The sequence below is a fragment of the Anser brachyrhynchus genome (assembly GCF_964034855.1).
Source record: "Anser brachyrhynchus genome assembly, chromosome: 1".
NCBI lineage: Eukaryota > Metazoa > Chordata > Aves > Anseriformes > Anatidae > Anser > Anser brachyrhynchus.
In genome coordinates this window covers 45,969,372-45,983,760 of record NC_137694.1, presented here as the reverse complement: position 1 = coordinate 45,983,760, position 14,389 = coordinate 45,969,372, and the positions used below count along the sequence as shown (strand labels likewise).

Below are 14,389 nucleotides of genomic sequence, written 5' to 3'. Positions count from 1 at the left end.
GCCCCGCGGGTTGCGCAGCGCAGGGATCGCCCCCTGGCAGCGGGTGACAGGCGGGGAGAGCCCCGCTCAGAGCCCCGTGGGGCCCGCTCCGCGGGTCTTCAAGGTTTCGGTTGCGGCTCAGTCCCCAAATGCTGGAAAAAAAGTCATGAAGGTGACTTGCTCGGAGGCAGCGGCACCGTGCACATTACATCATCGTGTTGGGTCCTCGCGTCATTGTTAAAACAAGTGCCAGAACTCGGTTAAGCCCGATTTTCCTTTTCCTTTATTTTCCTTTTCCTTTTTTTTTGCATTTATTTCTTTTTTTTTCTCTGAGAGTCAGTTGTTCAAGCACCTGTTTTTTTTTTTTTTTTTTTCCTGTGAATACATCATTGCACAAGTCCAGCTGGCGGGCTGGTAGTTTGGGTTGCGTGGCCTGAAGTAGCCGTGCACCTGCCTTGTTTCGCAATGGGGAATCCCAGCTTCTTGTGGGATCAGAGGTCTGGCACTGCGTGCGCTGCTGGGAGTGCAGAGTGCACCCCTGTAGTACAGCAGGTGAAGCTGTGAATTACTTCAGGGATAAATTAATAGCTTTAAGTCATGCAGTTAATTTAAATGAGAATTAAAGTGATGGGGAACATTTATTTAGGATTCACTTTTACTTCAGCATTTTCAGTGTTTTGTCTCAGTTCTTACTTTTAGGCGGTTGTTGCTGATTACCCTTGCCGAGTGGTTAGATTGGTGCTGTGCTGATGTATTCTTGCTGATGTATACCAGCAGAGACACCACTGTCAGTTGTGAGGGGACTTCATACCGTATACCAGATGTCTTCTTAGGATTGTTTCTAGATTTCATACACTTTGTATTGGGATCAGGTTCTTGCTTTCACAGGCTTGATATCAGTAACGTTAAGAATACCCTTCAAATTGAAACAGGAGGAAGGCAAAGTTCTTAAATGTTATTGCCTGTCCTGGGTTGCTTGTCTGGACACGAATACGCATAAGATCTTGTATTTTTATCATTTATTACCTTTTAACTTTAATTTCAAGTTCCATTCTGGGTAACTGACTTGCTTTATTGTCCTGTGGTTGTTAATTTTTCTATAAATAGTAGTTAAGTCTTAAAAGAACTGAACAATCAAACGGCTTCCTACAATTGAGATCTAAAATGGCATGTTTCAGATATAGTTAGGATCATCATGTTTTCTGATATTTTAGTTATTACCCCAAATAGTTTAGTTTTTAAACTGTTTTTGTATGGATTTTCTAGGTACGCTGTTCCTGTTGATGTACGTTTCAGTTTTTACTGAAATTGGTAACAACAATCATTTTTTTATAGAGCCAAAGAAAAACTCTTTTGTAGAACACAGTCCAAATGTTGACATGAGGATTTCTACAAATGTATAGATGGTGTTAGATGGACATAAACTTAAAACTCAGACTGCTTATTGAGAAGTAAGTTTCTCAGTACGAGTTTTCCCTTAGCTGAATTAATCAGTAGTTTGCATACCGTCAAGCCTGTTGGACAGGGCCTGCCAGGATTGCTTTTTAAACCCTAACCCTTCAGACACTGGAATGCTGTTAGCATTCTCACCTCGCGGCTTTTCCAGGCTTCTCACTGCAGTTAGTCTGTCACCCGCAGCACAAGGCGGTTCTCATACAATTAGTACTACATTTTTCCACTGTCTGTATATATAGAGAAGTTGTTGTTTGAGTTTATCCAACTAATTTGAGCATGCACACACATACATTTTCTTCATCCCATCACTGCAACTATTTTTATGAAGTCTTTCTCTGGATTTGAGAATTCCAACATAAGATTACGTTGTGTTGATACTACAGATTTGTTGGCTGGGAGTGAACAAAACTGAACACAAATAGCACAAAACTTAAAAACAAATTAGATTAGTGATTATCTTAAACTCATTAGGATTGTTTTTGTAGTCCTTTAGTATATAGAGTTTTTTCCTGCAGAATAAAACCTAGAGATACCTACTGCTCCTAATTAGAATACTCCATGATCCTTGTTTCTAACAACTTAGCAGGTTAAAGAGAAGTTCCTTTATAGAGGGATCTTGGACAGTGTCCAAAGCTGTTTGGTCTTGGGCTGCACGCTTAAGAATTGCACGTGTTTTTCCATAGCAGAATTGATAAGGTAAAATTGATATATTGTAATAAAGTATCGCAAATAATACAATTATTTACTAAAGGAATTCTGTGATTCCATAGTTTATTTTCAGCAGTGTTCTCAACAAGGGAGTTAGTAAATACCAAGCAAGCACATAATTACTCTAAAGATTATCTCACTGTATTCAGTCTCAGCTCCTCATCCCCATAATTAAGACCTACTTCATCCCGAAGTGCTTCATAATCTGATTCTGCTCCTGAGTGGTCCTGATGAAGCCATAACTTTTTCCAATTTTAAAGCTGATACTTTTATTTTTTATAATATGTTTTCTTAAATCTCCTAGTCTGGCTCTCCCTTTAGAGGCACAAAGTAGTGTTACTCAGCTGACGTGGACGTTGGAGAAGTGTCTCTGGAGTCACAACGGTAGTGTAATTGCGTGTTTCGCTGTGGAAGGTTACTGAGGGTGGGATATAACTGCTGTGGTAGTCAGGACACGGCAACATCCTGTGTTGCTTCCAGCACAGGGCTAGCATTTGCGTAGAACTAGGTTAGCACCGTGCCATACATCTACGCTGAGTGAATTCTTCAGTTACTCAGAAAATTCTTTTAAGAAAAATTGCTTAGTGTTTTTATTACCTCTTTTAGGAAACAAGTCTGTCCAATTTAGTACTAGCCAGATTATTTGCCTTGAATTTGTATGGAATCAGCTCTGCAGTACCAGGGGGAGAAGGTGTGTATGTCTGAATAACTTTAGTGCAGTCATTTCAGTCAAGTTTGACTGACATACGCAGTTGCCAAAGATAAATAGCTACGGGTTTTGTGAGAGTAAGGAACCGTGGAGAGGAAACAAACTCCCATCTATGTCATGAATGTGGAAAATGCTGGCTGATCAGACACCAGATAATCTGTGTAGACCAGAACAATGCCTTATAATACCTGAGCAGAGGGGTAAGGGTTTAATTCACTGCAGATAGGCACTTCACATCAGATCTGATGGGCATTGGGGCTGATTAGTCTCACCGCTCCCTGGATTGCTTGTTAGTGCCTTCTGCTTCTCTTGTCCTCGTTAGTATGACTTGGAGAACTTCTTTGTCACAACTGAATCTAGTCTCTTCCATTTGAACAGTAGTGACCTCTGCTATTTTTCAAGGTAGTTTTGCACAAATTATGTACCAATTGTACCAATTAACTGAGTATATGAAAAATGAAGCTGTAAGTGAAAATAGTATTTCTACAGATCTCAACATATTTGCTGATGTACTGTTTTAGGTTTATTCTCCTATAGGCTGAAGGCATTAGTATTCTTATTTGAAAAGTTGGATGAAGAAATATCCTTAGATGTTGCATTTGAATATACCACATAATACTGATTCCAGGAAATCATTTCTTTGCCTTCTCTATTCATCTTTGCACACCGATAAAGAAGATGAATGTCTGTGTCTCTCTTTCACTATTTCTTTCATGTCTCCATTCTTTCTTGTGTATCTGCTATCAGAGAGACAGTTGTATAAATGGGATATATTCTTCAAACTTTTGTCTCATGGAATAGACAAATCAGATTTTTGGAATTAATTATGACAACTAAGGAAACCATGAAAGTGCACAGTAGAGGGGAAGGTGAACTAAACGATAAGCAGCCACAGTTAGCTCTTAAATTTGCAAGGTGATATAAATAAACTTGCACGTACAATTTTGCTGCATAAAAAGGCAGTTTGTTGTTCCCTACTCCATCAGGAGCTGATCAGCTCATGAATACTCAGGTCAGACAAATAATGTCAGCAATTCTGATGAGTAAAATTCTAAATCTTGAGTTTGCATTTTGGCAGGCTCAATGTAGGAAAGAACATATTTTATAATTGTCTTTTGTATAGTAGAAATCTTTTCACTTGCTGATCTGGGATTTTAAGCAGTCTTTCCTTGCAGAAAATGTGTAGTTCCATAAGCGCTGGAATTGATGGAGCTTGGTTTCATTCGGACTTGGTTTTCCTGCTTGATTGATGTTGATGCACAAGGTGTGAACATTTCCTTTCATGGGAGCAGTTTGTAGGTTCTCTGCTTTATTCAGTCATTCGTTTTCAAGAAATGGTTGTGTGTTTCAGTCCTCAATTGCTTTGATAGATCTAACGAAGAATGGTCAACAGATTCAAAAGTTTTTGAGGAGGGGGAACAAAGACGTACAGTCCTCATGTGTGTGCTCACAAATATGTTTGCGCAGTATGAATATGTCTGACTGCAGAGCCCTGGAAATTCTATTTCAGTATTCTTTTTTGGGGGGGTTACTCCTATATCCTATTGGATCCTTGGTTAGATGTCCTTTAATATTATAATTTTCAACATTTCTTTTATATTAATAGAATGTCTGAGAGACTGATGCCTTTTTTTTCCTGTCCTTTTAGGATACTACCTTGGTAGAGACCATGGAGTCCATGCTGAATAAACTGAAGAGTACCGTTACGAAGGTAACGGCAGATGTCACCAGCGCTGTCATGGGAAATCCTGTGACCAGGGAGTTTGATGTTGGCCGACATATTGCCAGTGGTGGTAACGGTCTTGCTTGGAAGATATTTAATGGAACTAAAAAATCAACAAAACAGGTGGGTAGTCAAGTAAAGACCTGTGTTTATAAGCATTAGATAACAGGCTGGTAGGTAGCAGCTCTTAAGTGGTATTTAAAACAAAACCCAACTGGGCAGACGAGTTCTAAGGGTGTAAAATGAATTGAAGACACCAAAACTATTTAAATATAATGTTCTCATCTACATAGGTTATAGATACATTCAGCTTTCGCTGCCAGAGAAGGAAGTGGTTCTGTATTCATAGCGTAAAACTTGACACGAAGATCAAGAATTAACTTGAGTTAAAACTGACCTGACAAGAAGGAAGAAGCTTGTTTGTTTTAACATGGATCAGTTCTCCAGTTTAGTTTACCTTGCAGTTCTGGGGGAAATAATACTAACTCTTTACAGTATTAAAAGATCGTGAACTGTGCCATTATTTGATCTCAGAAAAATAAGCTGTATTTTTTTGCTCAGCTGCAACACAGAAATTGAAAGGTTAGAGATATTATTAAGTCAGGAGATAGAGTGACAGAAGGGTGTGGGGTAGAGGAGGAGGGTGTGGTGGAAGTGAGGTTTGCCTTTCTTGTGCAACTTTCAGCCAGGTATATTTGCCTTCTAAAGTAACTCTGATTAAAGTGTTAGTATGTAGAGCATTAGTATATAAACTTTTGCCTCATGTGAAGCCACGTGTAGGTAAAAGTGGAACTGCGGCTATCCTGGTTTTGGCTGAGATAGAGTTAATTTTCTGCGTAGTAGCTGGCATGCTGCTGTGTTTTGGATTTAGGAGAGCAATAATGGTGATTACACACCGATGTTTTAGTGGTTGCAGAGCAGTTCTTATACTGAGTCAAGGACTTTTCAGCTTTTCATGCTGCTGTGCTACCGAGGAGGCTGGGAGGGGACAGAGCCAGGACAGCTGGCCCAGACTGGTCAAAGGGATGTCCCGTACCGTGTGGTGTCATGCTGATCAGTAGAACTGGAGGGAGTTGGACAGGGCAGCGGACGGCTGCTGCTCAGGGACTGGCTGGGCATCAGTTGGCAGGTGGTGAGCAATTGCATTGTGTATTGCTTGTTTTATATATAGTATTATTTTTCCCTTCCTTTTCTGTCCTATTATGCTTTCTTGTCCCATGAGTTTTACCTTTTTCCGCAGTTCTCTCCCCCATCCCACCTGGGGGAAGTGAGCAAACAGCTATGTGGTGCTGAGCTGCTGGCTGGGTTGAACTACAACAGTGACTTTGGAAGAAGGCTTGTCAGAAATAGAGTTGTAAGAGCTGTTATTATAGAGCGTGATTTTGTTGTATGGGAGAAATGTGAAATATCTCTTTCAAACTTGGAGAGGAAATAGAATTTTCAGTGAGTAAATATAAGAGTTAATAAAATACAGCCTTCCGTTAAACTTGATGCTGAAGTGATATGAAGTCACTTAGAGAATGAATCAATGCTACAGATGTGCCAAAAAGAACAGGATACAAGGGAATAACTTTGGAAAACATGGGTATAATATGTTAGATGGTAGGAAAATAAACTGTAGCAAATGGAAAAGAAACATAACATGCAGAGTGAATAATATGTGGGGAATGTGTGATCTGATTGTGTCAGAATCTGCATAATGTTAAGCATATATTGTGCTCGTATGATTCTCCTGCATCTGTCTAGTTGTTCCAGGACTCAATACATCCATTGTTTACTGAATTTACCAAATGTAATGATTTTTTTTGTCTTATTCAAAGCAGTGATAACACTGAAAATATAATTTTGATAGAGCTGATACAATCTCAGTGTTCAGTAAGTAATTGACCTGTACCAGGCATAGCTTTGAGGGTATAGAGGGTTACTGAAACTTCCTTTCAGTCTGCCCAGTTGACAGTATATGGAACTTGTTTCCAGTCTGTCATGTTTTTTCAGCTTTGGATGAGCGTTCTGATGGCTGACTTTACAGAAGGTTAGTTCAAGTATTACTGTATTTGAATCTGTATTGTCTCCGTAAACACCTGTGCGTTTGTATGCCATCCTCGGTCATTAAAAATACAGAGGCAGTTGTATTGCAGAGAATTTTAGCTGGCTGGTGATTTGACATGTAATTACCATTCATTATTAATATTGCCAGTTAGGTAACATCATGTCAGCGTAGTTTGATATTGCAGAACGAAGCTGCCCATCAAGACCAACACTGTATGCTCAATTGCATTGCACTATATCTGTTGTTTAACGTTACATTTTTTTTTCTTTTGCACGTACCTTTAGAGTATTGCTTGGGCAATATGGAAGTGGCTGGCTGTCTTTTTTAAAAGTGGTAACAGTCATTTCTGTGAAGTCATGCATGGAGCTACAAGCGCTTAGCTTCTATTTAATTACTTATTTATATATTTTTACAGCAAATGTATATTGTGATCTGACAAGCTGGATGTAAGCTTAATCACCCTTCTTGTTACTTTGTAACAACACAAGTAATAAGTCATTGTAGCCATATAAAAACAGCTATGTTTGGATCACTAGTTTTGCAACAGTAGCTTGTCTGAAATGTTTGTTCCCAGAACAAGTGGAAGTCATCTGTCTTACAGAAGTTGATCAGCTGAAGTTAAGATTTCAAATGTGTATTAATTCGGTTTCTATTTTAAGTCTGTGACAGTTACAAATTTCCCTATCTTGTGACAGTAGCTACGTATGATACGACAGTAGATACATTCTTTTCAGACTTCTACCTGGTTCCTCCCTTGCAGTTTTTCCTGGTTTTCCAAATGCTTACTTTTTTTTAATACATCATGCCTTTTCTTGCTTACTTTCTTGGTGACTGAATGGTAACCTAACAGAAAGTGAGGAAAATACTTACCTGTGTGCACGTATTTGTCTCGTGCTATTTGATAGCTGATTTACCGCTTGTTTAAAAGATTTTTCTAGTCTTTCTAGTTAACACCCTTTCTAGTTATACAACATTACATCTTTATATGCTTAGGTTTTTCTGGCATAATGTGGTACTTGTCCTTTTTTCTGTGTAGAAAGAGCAATCAAAGAAAAAGATAGGGTAAGATTGCTTCAGAATGTTCTTGCCAGTTTAATCATAAAAACTAGCAGAATTAAAGAGATAATGGTTTGTACTTCAGGACTGCTACAGTCATGTTTAGCTTTTATTGTGATAGTACTAAATATATTAATGGTAGGTAAATCAGCTGTTTGGTTTTGGCTAATGTACGTGCAGTATCTTTAAAATTAAAACTTTTTGTTATTCAAACTATAAAGGTTAATTAATTTCAAAACTGAAATAGTTGTGTTGTATACCTTATGTCTGAAACAAATTGATGGGAAAGCAAGGTAAAAAAAAGGCAAACTTTTTTTTAAACGTATGAGTGCATATAAGTAAAAAGGAGAACATGTGAAAGGCAAAACAAAGTTCCTAAAATCAAGCACTCTACCTTAGAATTCCCTTTGTTTCTATGTTTACAACTTAGCCTTTAACAACATGATCACATTAATTTCCACAAATACATCATTCAGTTCACAGGATAGATGGTGAACTGCAGTTATTCAGTATTGTCTTTTTTCTTTCCTTATTGTTTTGTGCTTAATCTCTGCCATTATTCCTGTACACTATTCTGTATGTCCTTGGAAGTAGAGTGATGGAGTACTGTAGTACTTGGATGTGTTTTGTATCGTTAACGTCCTTTCTCAAGGTGCAATGAAATGGATAGGCAGAAGTGTTGCTATTACATTATCATTGTATTTCCACAGCTTTTAGAATCTTTACGTAGAAGTTCTTAGTAGTTGTGTTTGCTTCTTTATCGACACACAAACCCGGTGTGTTTCTGCAGTCTTTGGGTGGCTTGTCTTTCTCTTGGGGGCAAAAGAGGAAAGTATGACATGGCTGACTGGTTGCCTTTTCCTGGTTGGGGGTAGAGGACACCAAGAGCTAGAATTGAAGTGATGGGGCACAAGTTACTAAGAAGCACCAAAAGTTCTTAGTAGGTGCACTGTTTATATTTGTTTCCTTTGGTCATGGCATTTGTTGATGGACATCGGTAATACTTCTTTCTCTTTGCATGAGAACAGGGTAGGACTTGCTTTTAGTTTTGACTCTTCGTTACCTGGTTTCTTAAGATCCAGGAATTACTTTTTTTTCCTTTTTTTTTTTAGCAGTTGTATTGGCTGAGATGGGAGCTGGATTTTTGTTTTCTGTTTGGCTTATAAGGTGTTTAGTTGAGTAAATGTGGATGCATATTTCAAACTGACAATGTTAGCAAGTCTCCAGAGCTGGTGTGCCTTTAATAAGGAATGCAGATCCCACATGAAGCAGGACTGGAAGTGGACTTTGAGGATGTGTTGGGAGACCTCAGATAGCACCCACACAGTTGCTCACTCAGTGTCCTCAGCAGGACAGGGGTGAAAAATAGGAAGAACAGAAGTGAGAAGAGTTGCAGGTTTCGTAGCTTAATAAGTGTAGAAAAAGGGGAGGGAGCACAAACCAACAGGCAGAGCAAAAGCAATTGTTCACCACTTCCCACAGGCAGACTAATACTCAGCCAGTCCCTGAACAATGGCCACCTTGGAAGACAAACCTCCCCCTACCCCTTGTTCTTCCTCTACATTGTTAATATTGCAGAATATGACATTATGTGGCATGGAATATCCCTTTTGTCAGTTTGGATCTGCTGTCCCAGCTGTGTCTCCTCCCAGTCTCTTGCCTACCCCCAGCCCACATGCTGACAGGGCAGAGTGGGAAAAAGAGGAAACCTTGAACCCTGTACAAGCTCTGTTCAGCCACAGCCAAAAGGTAGATGTGCTATCAGCACCGTTTCAGCCACAAGTCTGAAACACAGCACCATGTGGGCTGCTATATAGAGAAAATGAACTCCATCTCATCCACACCCAGCACAAATAAAAACCGCCCAAAGAAGCCAGAAAAAGGGGGAAAAAAAAAAAAAAAAAAAGGAAATTGGAGCATTTAGTGATTCGTACTACAAGGATACAAAACCTTTACAAATGCAAGTATTGGTGAAAAACAGGTCTTTGGGACAATGGTCAACAGGATTCCCCTGAAATAGGTGAGCACAATCCAAGAACACTGATTTACCCTTTTCTGTTTAGGGTCTAAAAGTGTTACTGGTGAGCTAATGTGATTATAGCCCAATTAAAATATGTCCTGTGTCTTGCATGTTGTGGGCAATGCTTACTCCTGTTTGCACAGTTAACACCATTTTTACAAGTTGTATGCAAAATACTTAGAGTGACATTTAATTCCTTGGCAAAGGTATTGTAGAACTGTTTTTTTTTTTCAGTGATTCATGATAAAAATTCTAACAACAGATGATTTCTTTAAGATCTTTATCTCGGCAAGTATTTGCATGGTGCACATCATAGCATACAACTGTGTTAACATCATCACTGAGCGTTACCTTTCTAATACTGCTTTGAAGTGAAGCCCTTTAAGCATGTAGGAGGTGAGAAAGAAAGTGCGGGCTGGCTCGTGTTTGTGAGCAGAATTGTGATCTAAACGGAGATCTCTTGAGTGGCTATCTACAGCTCTATGTACTTGTCTGTTCTTCCTGGCTCAGGTGGTGGAGCTATCAGTACACTGCTGAGACAAGAGCATGCTGAACAAGGTGTGTTTACTTTCTGTCACGTAATGAATGGAAGTTTTTGTAATTAAAGATAAAGGCTGTTTTGCCCCTAATTTCATAGAATATCCTGAGTTGGAAGGGACCCTCAAGGATCATCGAGTCCAATTCCTGGCACCATACAGGTCTACCCAAAAATTCAGACCATATGACTAAAAGCATAGTACAAATGTTTCTTAAATTATTTTTTTCACTTTTTTTAAAGCAGTTGTATTTTTGAATATATTTTATTCTCTTTTATGCTGAATTTATTTTCATATCATAAAGTTGGAATTACGATGCAACTGAAGAACTAAATAACAAGTCGTCATTTGCAGAAGGAAGTTTCTCTTCTTTTCAGCCTATGAAGTAAAAAATACAATTGGAAGTTTTCCTAGGTCTTTCTGTGGAAAGAATTACTAACTTTACATAAACCTTTGCAGTTTCAAGTTTCCATGAAAGGAGTTATATCACCAGCAAATGGAACCTCTATCAGCTACAGTCAGTAGCCCTCCTTCCTTTTTAGGGTTGAATATCAGGTGTTGTAAAATAGAAAAGGAAGAACAAAAATGATGTGTTCATAGTCAAAATCTGACAGGGTTATTTGTCTTATGCAGTGCAAAATTCTGAATGCTTTTAAGTGTTTCCAGGTATATTATATCATTTCAGTAATTTTTGTAACTTGAGTATGTTCCGCGGTCTCTCTGGTCTCTCTATAGACTCAGCTCTTCTGTCATTTTTCTGCACGATACTTGGTGACTTATGGGTGTTGAGATACTGTGTTGTTGATGCTTGCATATGAAATTGGTGTAGGTTATAGAATTGAATATCTCCCATTTCGGAATGCTGTATTTTGAATTATTAATACCAGAACACATTGAACATTTTAGGGGACATGGGTAGTCCATGGGCAGCATGGTGATTTTCTTCTGGTATCAGATGTGTTACATGAAAAGGAAGGTATTGAAAGAATGTTGCCACACAGCTCAAATTGTTTTGATTCTTGAAACTTCATAATGATGTTTAAAAAAAAAAAAAAGGCATTTGTACCTACAAAGTCAACGTGACAGCAACTAGAATACCGGAATTTCATATGCATATAAGTATTTGAGCTAATTTTGAACATGTAAATATTCTGTCAAACTTCAAATCATGCAGGATTGCAGCAAGCACCAACAGGACTTATAGCCATCATAAAATATTCAAAATATGGCTGATGTCCCATGCTTTCTGATTTAAATATTCACTATCTGATATTGTTGACTTGTTGAAAACAGAAATGTTTTCAGAATTGCGATATTAGTTGGAGATTTTGTTATTGGTCACTTTACTGCTCAAACCATTAATATGCTGTACTGGAACACCTGTTTCTTTTGAATTGTGAGTAAAAAGTATGTCTGCCATCCCCTGTGATTGGTTCTTCCCTGTGTTATGTCAATGTTACTGTTCGACTCATCCCACTTGGGGCTGGAACAGGGAGAGGAGATGGACAGAATCAGGAAACGCGTGCTTAGTTGAGTTAGTTATAGGCATTCACCTGCTAGCAGTTTAATGAAACAGGCACCAGATAAAAAATATAAACTTATTTTTGTGTATTGGACTGATTTATTTATTTATGTTAGTCTATTGCTAGAGGTCATCTTTTTTTAATGAATAATGTAACTGTTCCTGAAGATTTTAGTTAAAATAATGGATATAAAATGTGCAATACTAGAGCATATGTTTCCTCTTGGAACTAAAACTGTGTTTTCATATTATTTTCTACTGTTTTTTATTATTCATCATGACACTGTTGTAGGATATAAAAAGGCTTCAGTTTTGTTTCATGATAAAATTTTTTAATTCCTTTTTTCTTCAATTGATTTATTTCTGTTTAATGGCCTCCATAGTGGAGATGTAGTCTCCACTAAAAAATTTTTTTTATTTCACATCCAATTATGTAATTTTGAAGTTTCATATAAATTCCTTAATTTTCTCCTTTTCCATTTGCAGAGGTTGGTTGGAAGAACTCTTTCCTCTATTTTAAAATCTATTGCATTTCTGGCGTTTCATTTTACATGTGAAATGTAAAAAAAATTCCAAATGTGTTATCTTGTGAATGGTCAGGTTAAGTGATTACTCAGATATTCTGTCACCATAAATTCGCTCTCATGAAAATCTAATTTAATATAAAACATATTGGTTTGGAACATAACACTGAGACAGGGTGTAGTTTAATAAAGTACCACTTGATATATTTACACAGATTCACAGATTTCTCTAGGTTGGAAGAGACCTCAAGATCATCGAGTCCAACCTCCGACCTACACTAAGTGCTCCACTAAACCATATCCCTAAGCTCTACATCTAAACGTCTTTTAAAGACCTCCAGGGATGGTGACTCCACCACCTCCCTGGGCAGCCCGTTCCAATGCTTAATAACCCTTTCGGTAAAGAAGTACTTCCTAACATCCAACCTAAAACTCCCCTGTCGCAACTTTCGCCCATTCCCCCTCGTCCTGTCACCAGGCACGTAGGAGAACAGACCAACCCCCACCTCTCTACAGCCTCCTTTAAGGTAACTGTAGAGAGCGATAAGGTCGCCCCTGAGCCTCCTCTTCTCCAGGCTGAACAAGCCCAGCTCCCTCAGCCGCTCCTCGTAAGACTTGTTCTCCAGACCCCTCACCAGCTTGGTCGCCCTTCTCTGGACTCGCTCGAGCACGTCCATGTCCTTCCTGTAGCGAGGGGCCCAAAACTGAACACAGTACTCGAGGTGCGGCCTCACCAGAGCCGAGTACAGGGGCACAATCACTTCCCTCGACCTGCTGGCCACACTGCTTCTTATACAGGCCAGGATGCCGTTGGCCTTCTTGGCTACCTGAGCACACTGCTGGCTCATATTCAGCTGACTGTCCACCAATACTCCCAGGTCCTTCTCGGCCAGGCAGCTTTCCAGCCACTCATCTCCCAGCCTGTAGCTCTGCTTGGGGTTGTTGCAGCCCAGGTGCAGGACCCGGCACTTGGCCTTGTTGAACTTCATGCAGTTGACCTCAGCCCATCGCTCCAGCCTATCCATCAGATCAGATCAATTTAATTTAATGCCGAATGAATGCATATCCTCAGAATATTTTATTTGTTCATAGTTAATGTAAATGCTTCCGTCTACTTAAAATCAAGCAATTGTCTGTCTTGTGTATCCATTGCTTGGTCATTCTATACGTAGACGTTATAGTTTATGCATTACTGTTTGTAAGGTTGGGAGCAGTAGCACAATAATCTTAAAATATATATTCCAGAGGTTATATGCAAACACAATGATTATGACTAGGATAGAGTAAGTAGATAAACATTGATATATACGTAGATACACATTGAAATACTTCTTGCATTGGTAGCATTGAACTGTTGATTTAAAAAATGTGTGCACATGTAATTGTGTATAGGCTTTGTTTTTTGGATGTGTTATATACTGAAAGATTTTTGTTGCTTATTTCTAGGAAGTGGCTGTTTTTGTATTTGATAAGAAGCTAATAGACAAGTACCAAAAATTTGAAAAGGATCAGATTATTGATTCTTTAAAACGAGGTGTTCAGCAGCTAACCAGACTTCGACACCCTCGACTGCTTACTGTTCAACATCCATTGGAAGAATCCAGGTAACCTGTAGTAAAGTTTAGAACAGACTTTCTTAGTTATTGTTTTATTGAATAAAAAAATACCTGGAGCATTCAGCATGTACATCTGATGTATATATTTATATACATCTGAATATATTTACTCATGTGAGAATGGTATTCTGCCCACCCTCAGATCTTTTTTCACCAAGTCGTAGGATGCATCCCTGTTGTAAATCTAATTGATAATCTATTGTGTGATCTTAGGTGTAACTACACATGACCCTTACAGCAAGAATATGTGGTAGTTCAATTAATTTCACTTTTAAAGAAGTCTCTTATATTCGTTTTCCTTCAAAAGGTTGTTCATTCACTTGTTCCATTTATGAGATACTTCATGCATGGGAGATTGGAGACTTTGGGTGAACTGTATCCATTGTGGCCGCATGTGTTTATAAGATCCTCATTTGGCGTTTGAGGGAGACAAAATTTGGTGCATTTTTGTAGTGCTTATTGGATTTATGTGTGATTGGTCGCTAGGCACA

The 14,389-nt window shown here is 38.7% G+C and overlaps 1 protein-coding gene across 1 annotated transcript in view; it reads left to right on the top strand.

The window, feature by feature from the left end:
• Positions 1–14,389, top strand: part of SCYL2 (SCY1 like pseudokinase 2) — a 38,871-nt gene that overhangs the window by 546 nt on the left and 23,936 nt on the right. The window contains exons 2-3 of the mRNA XM_080595907.1: positions 4,500–4,697; positions 13,729–13,886. Coding sequence (XP_080452033.1) covers positions 4,521–4,697; positions 13,729–13,886 — 335 coding nt within the window. The 5' untranslated portion in view covers positions 4,500–4,520. The remainder of the gene's footprint in view (positions 1–4,499; positions 4,698–13,728; positions 13,887–14,389) is intronic.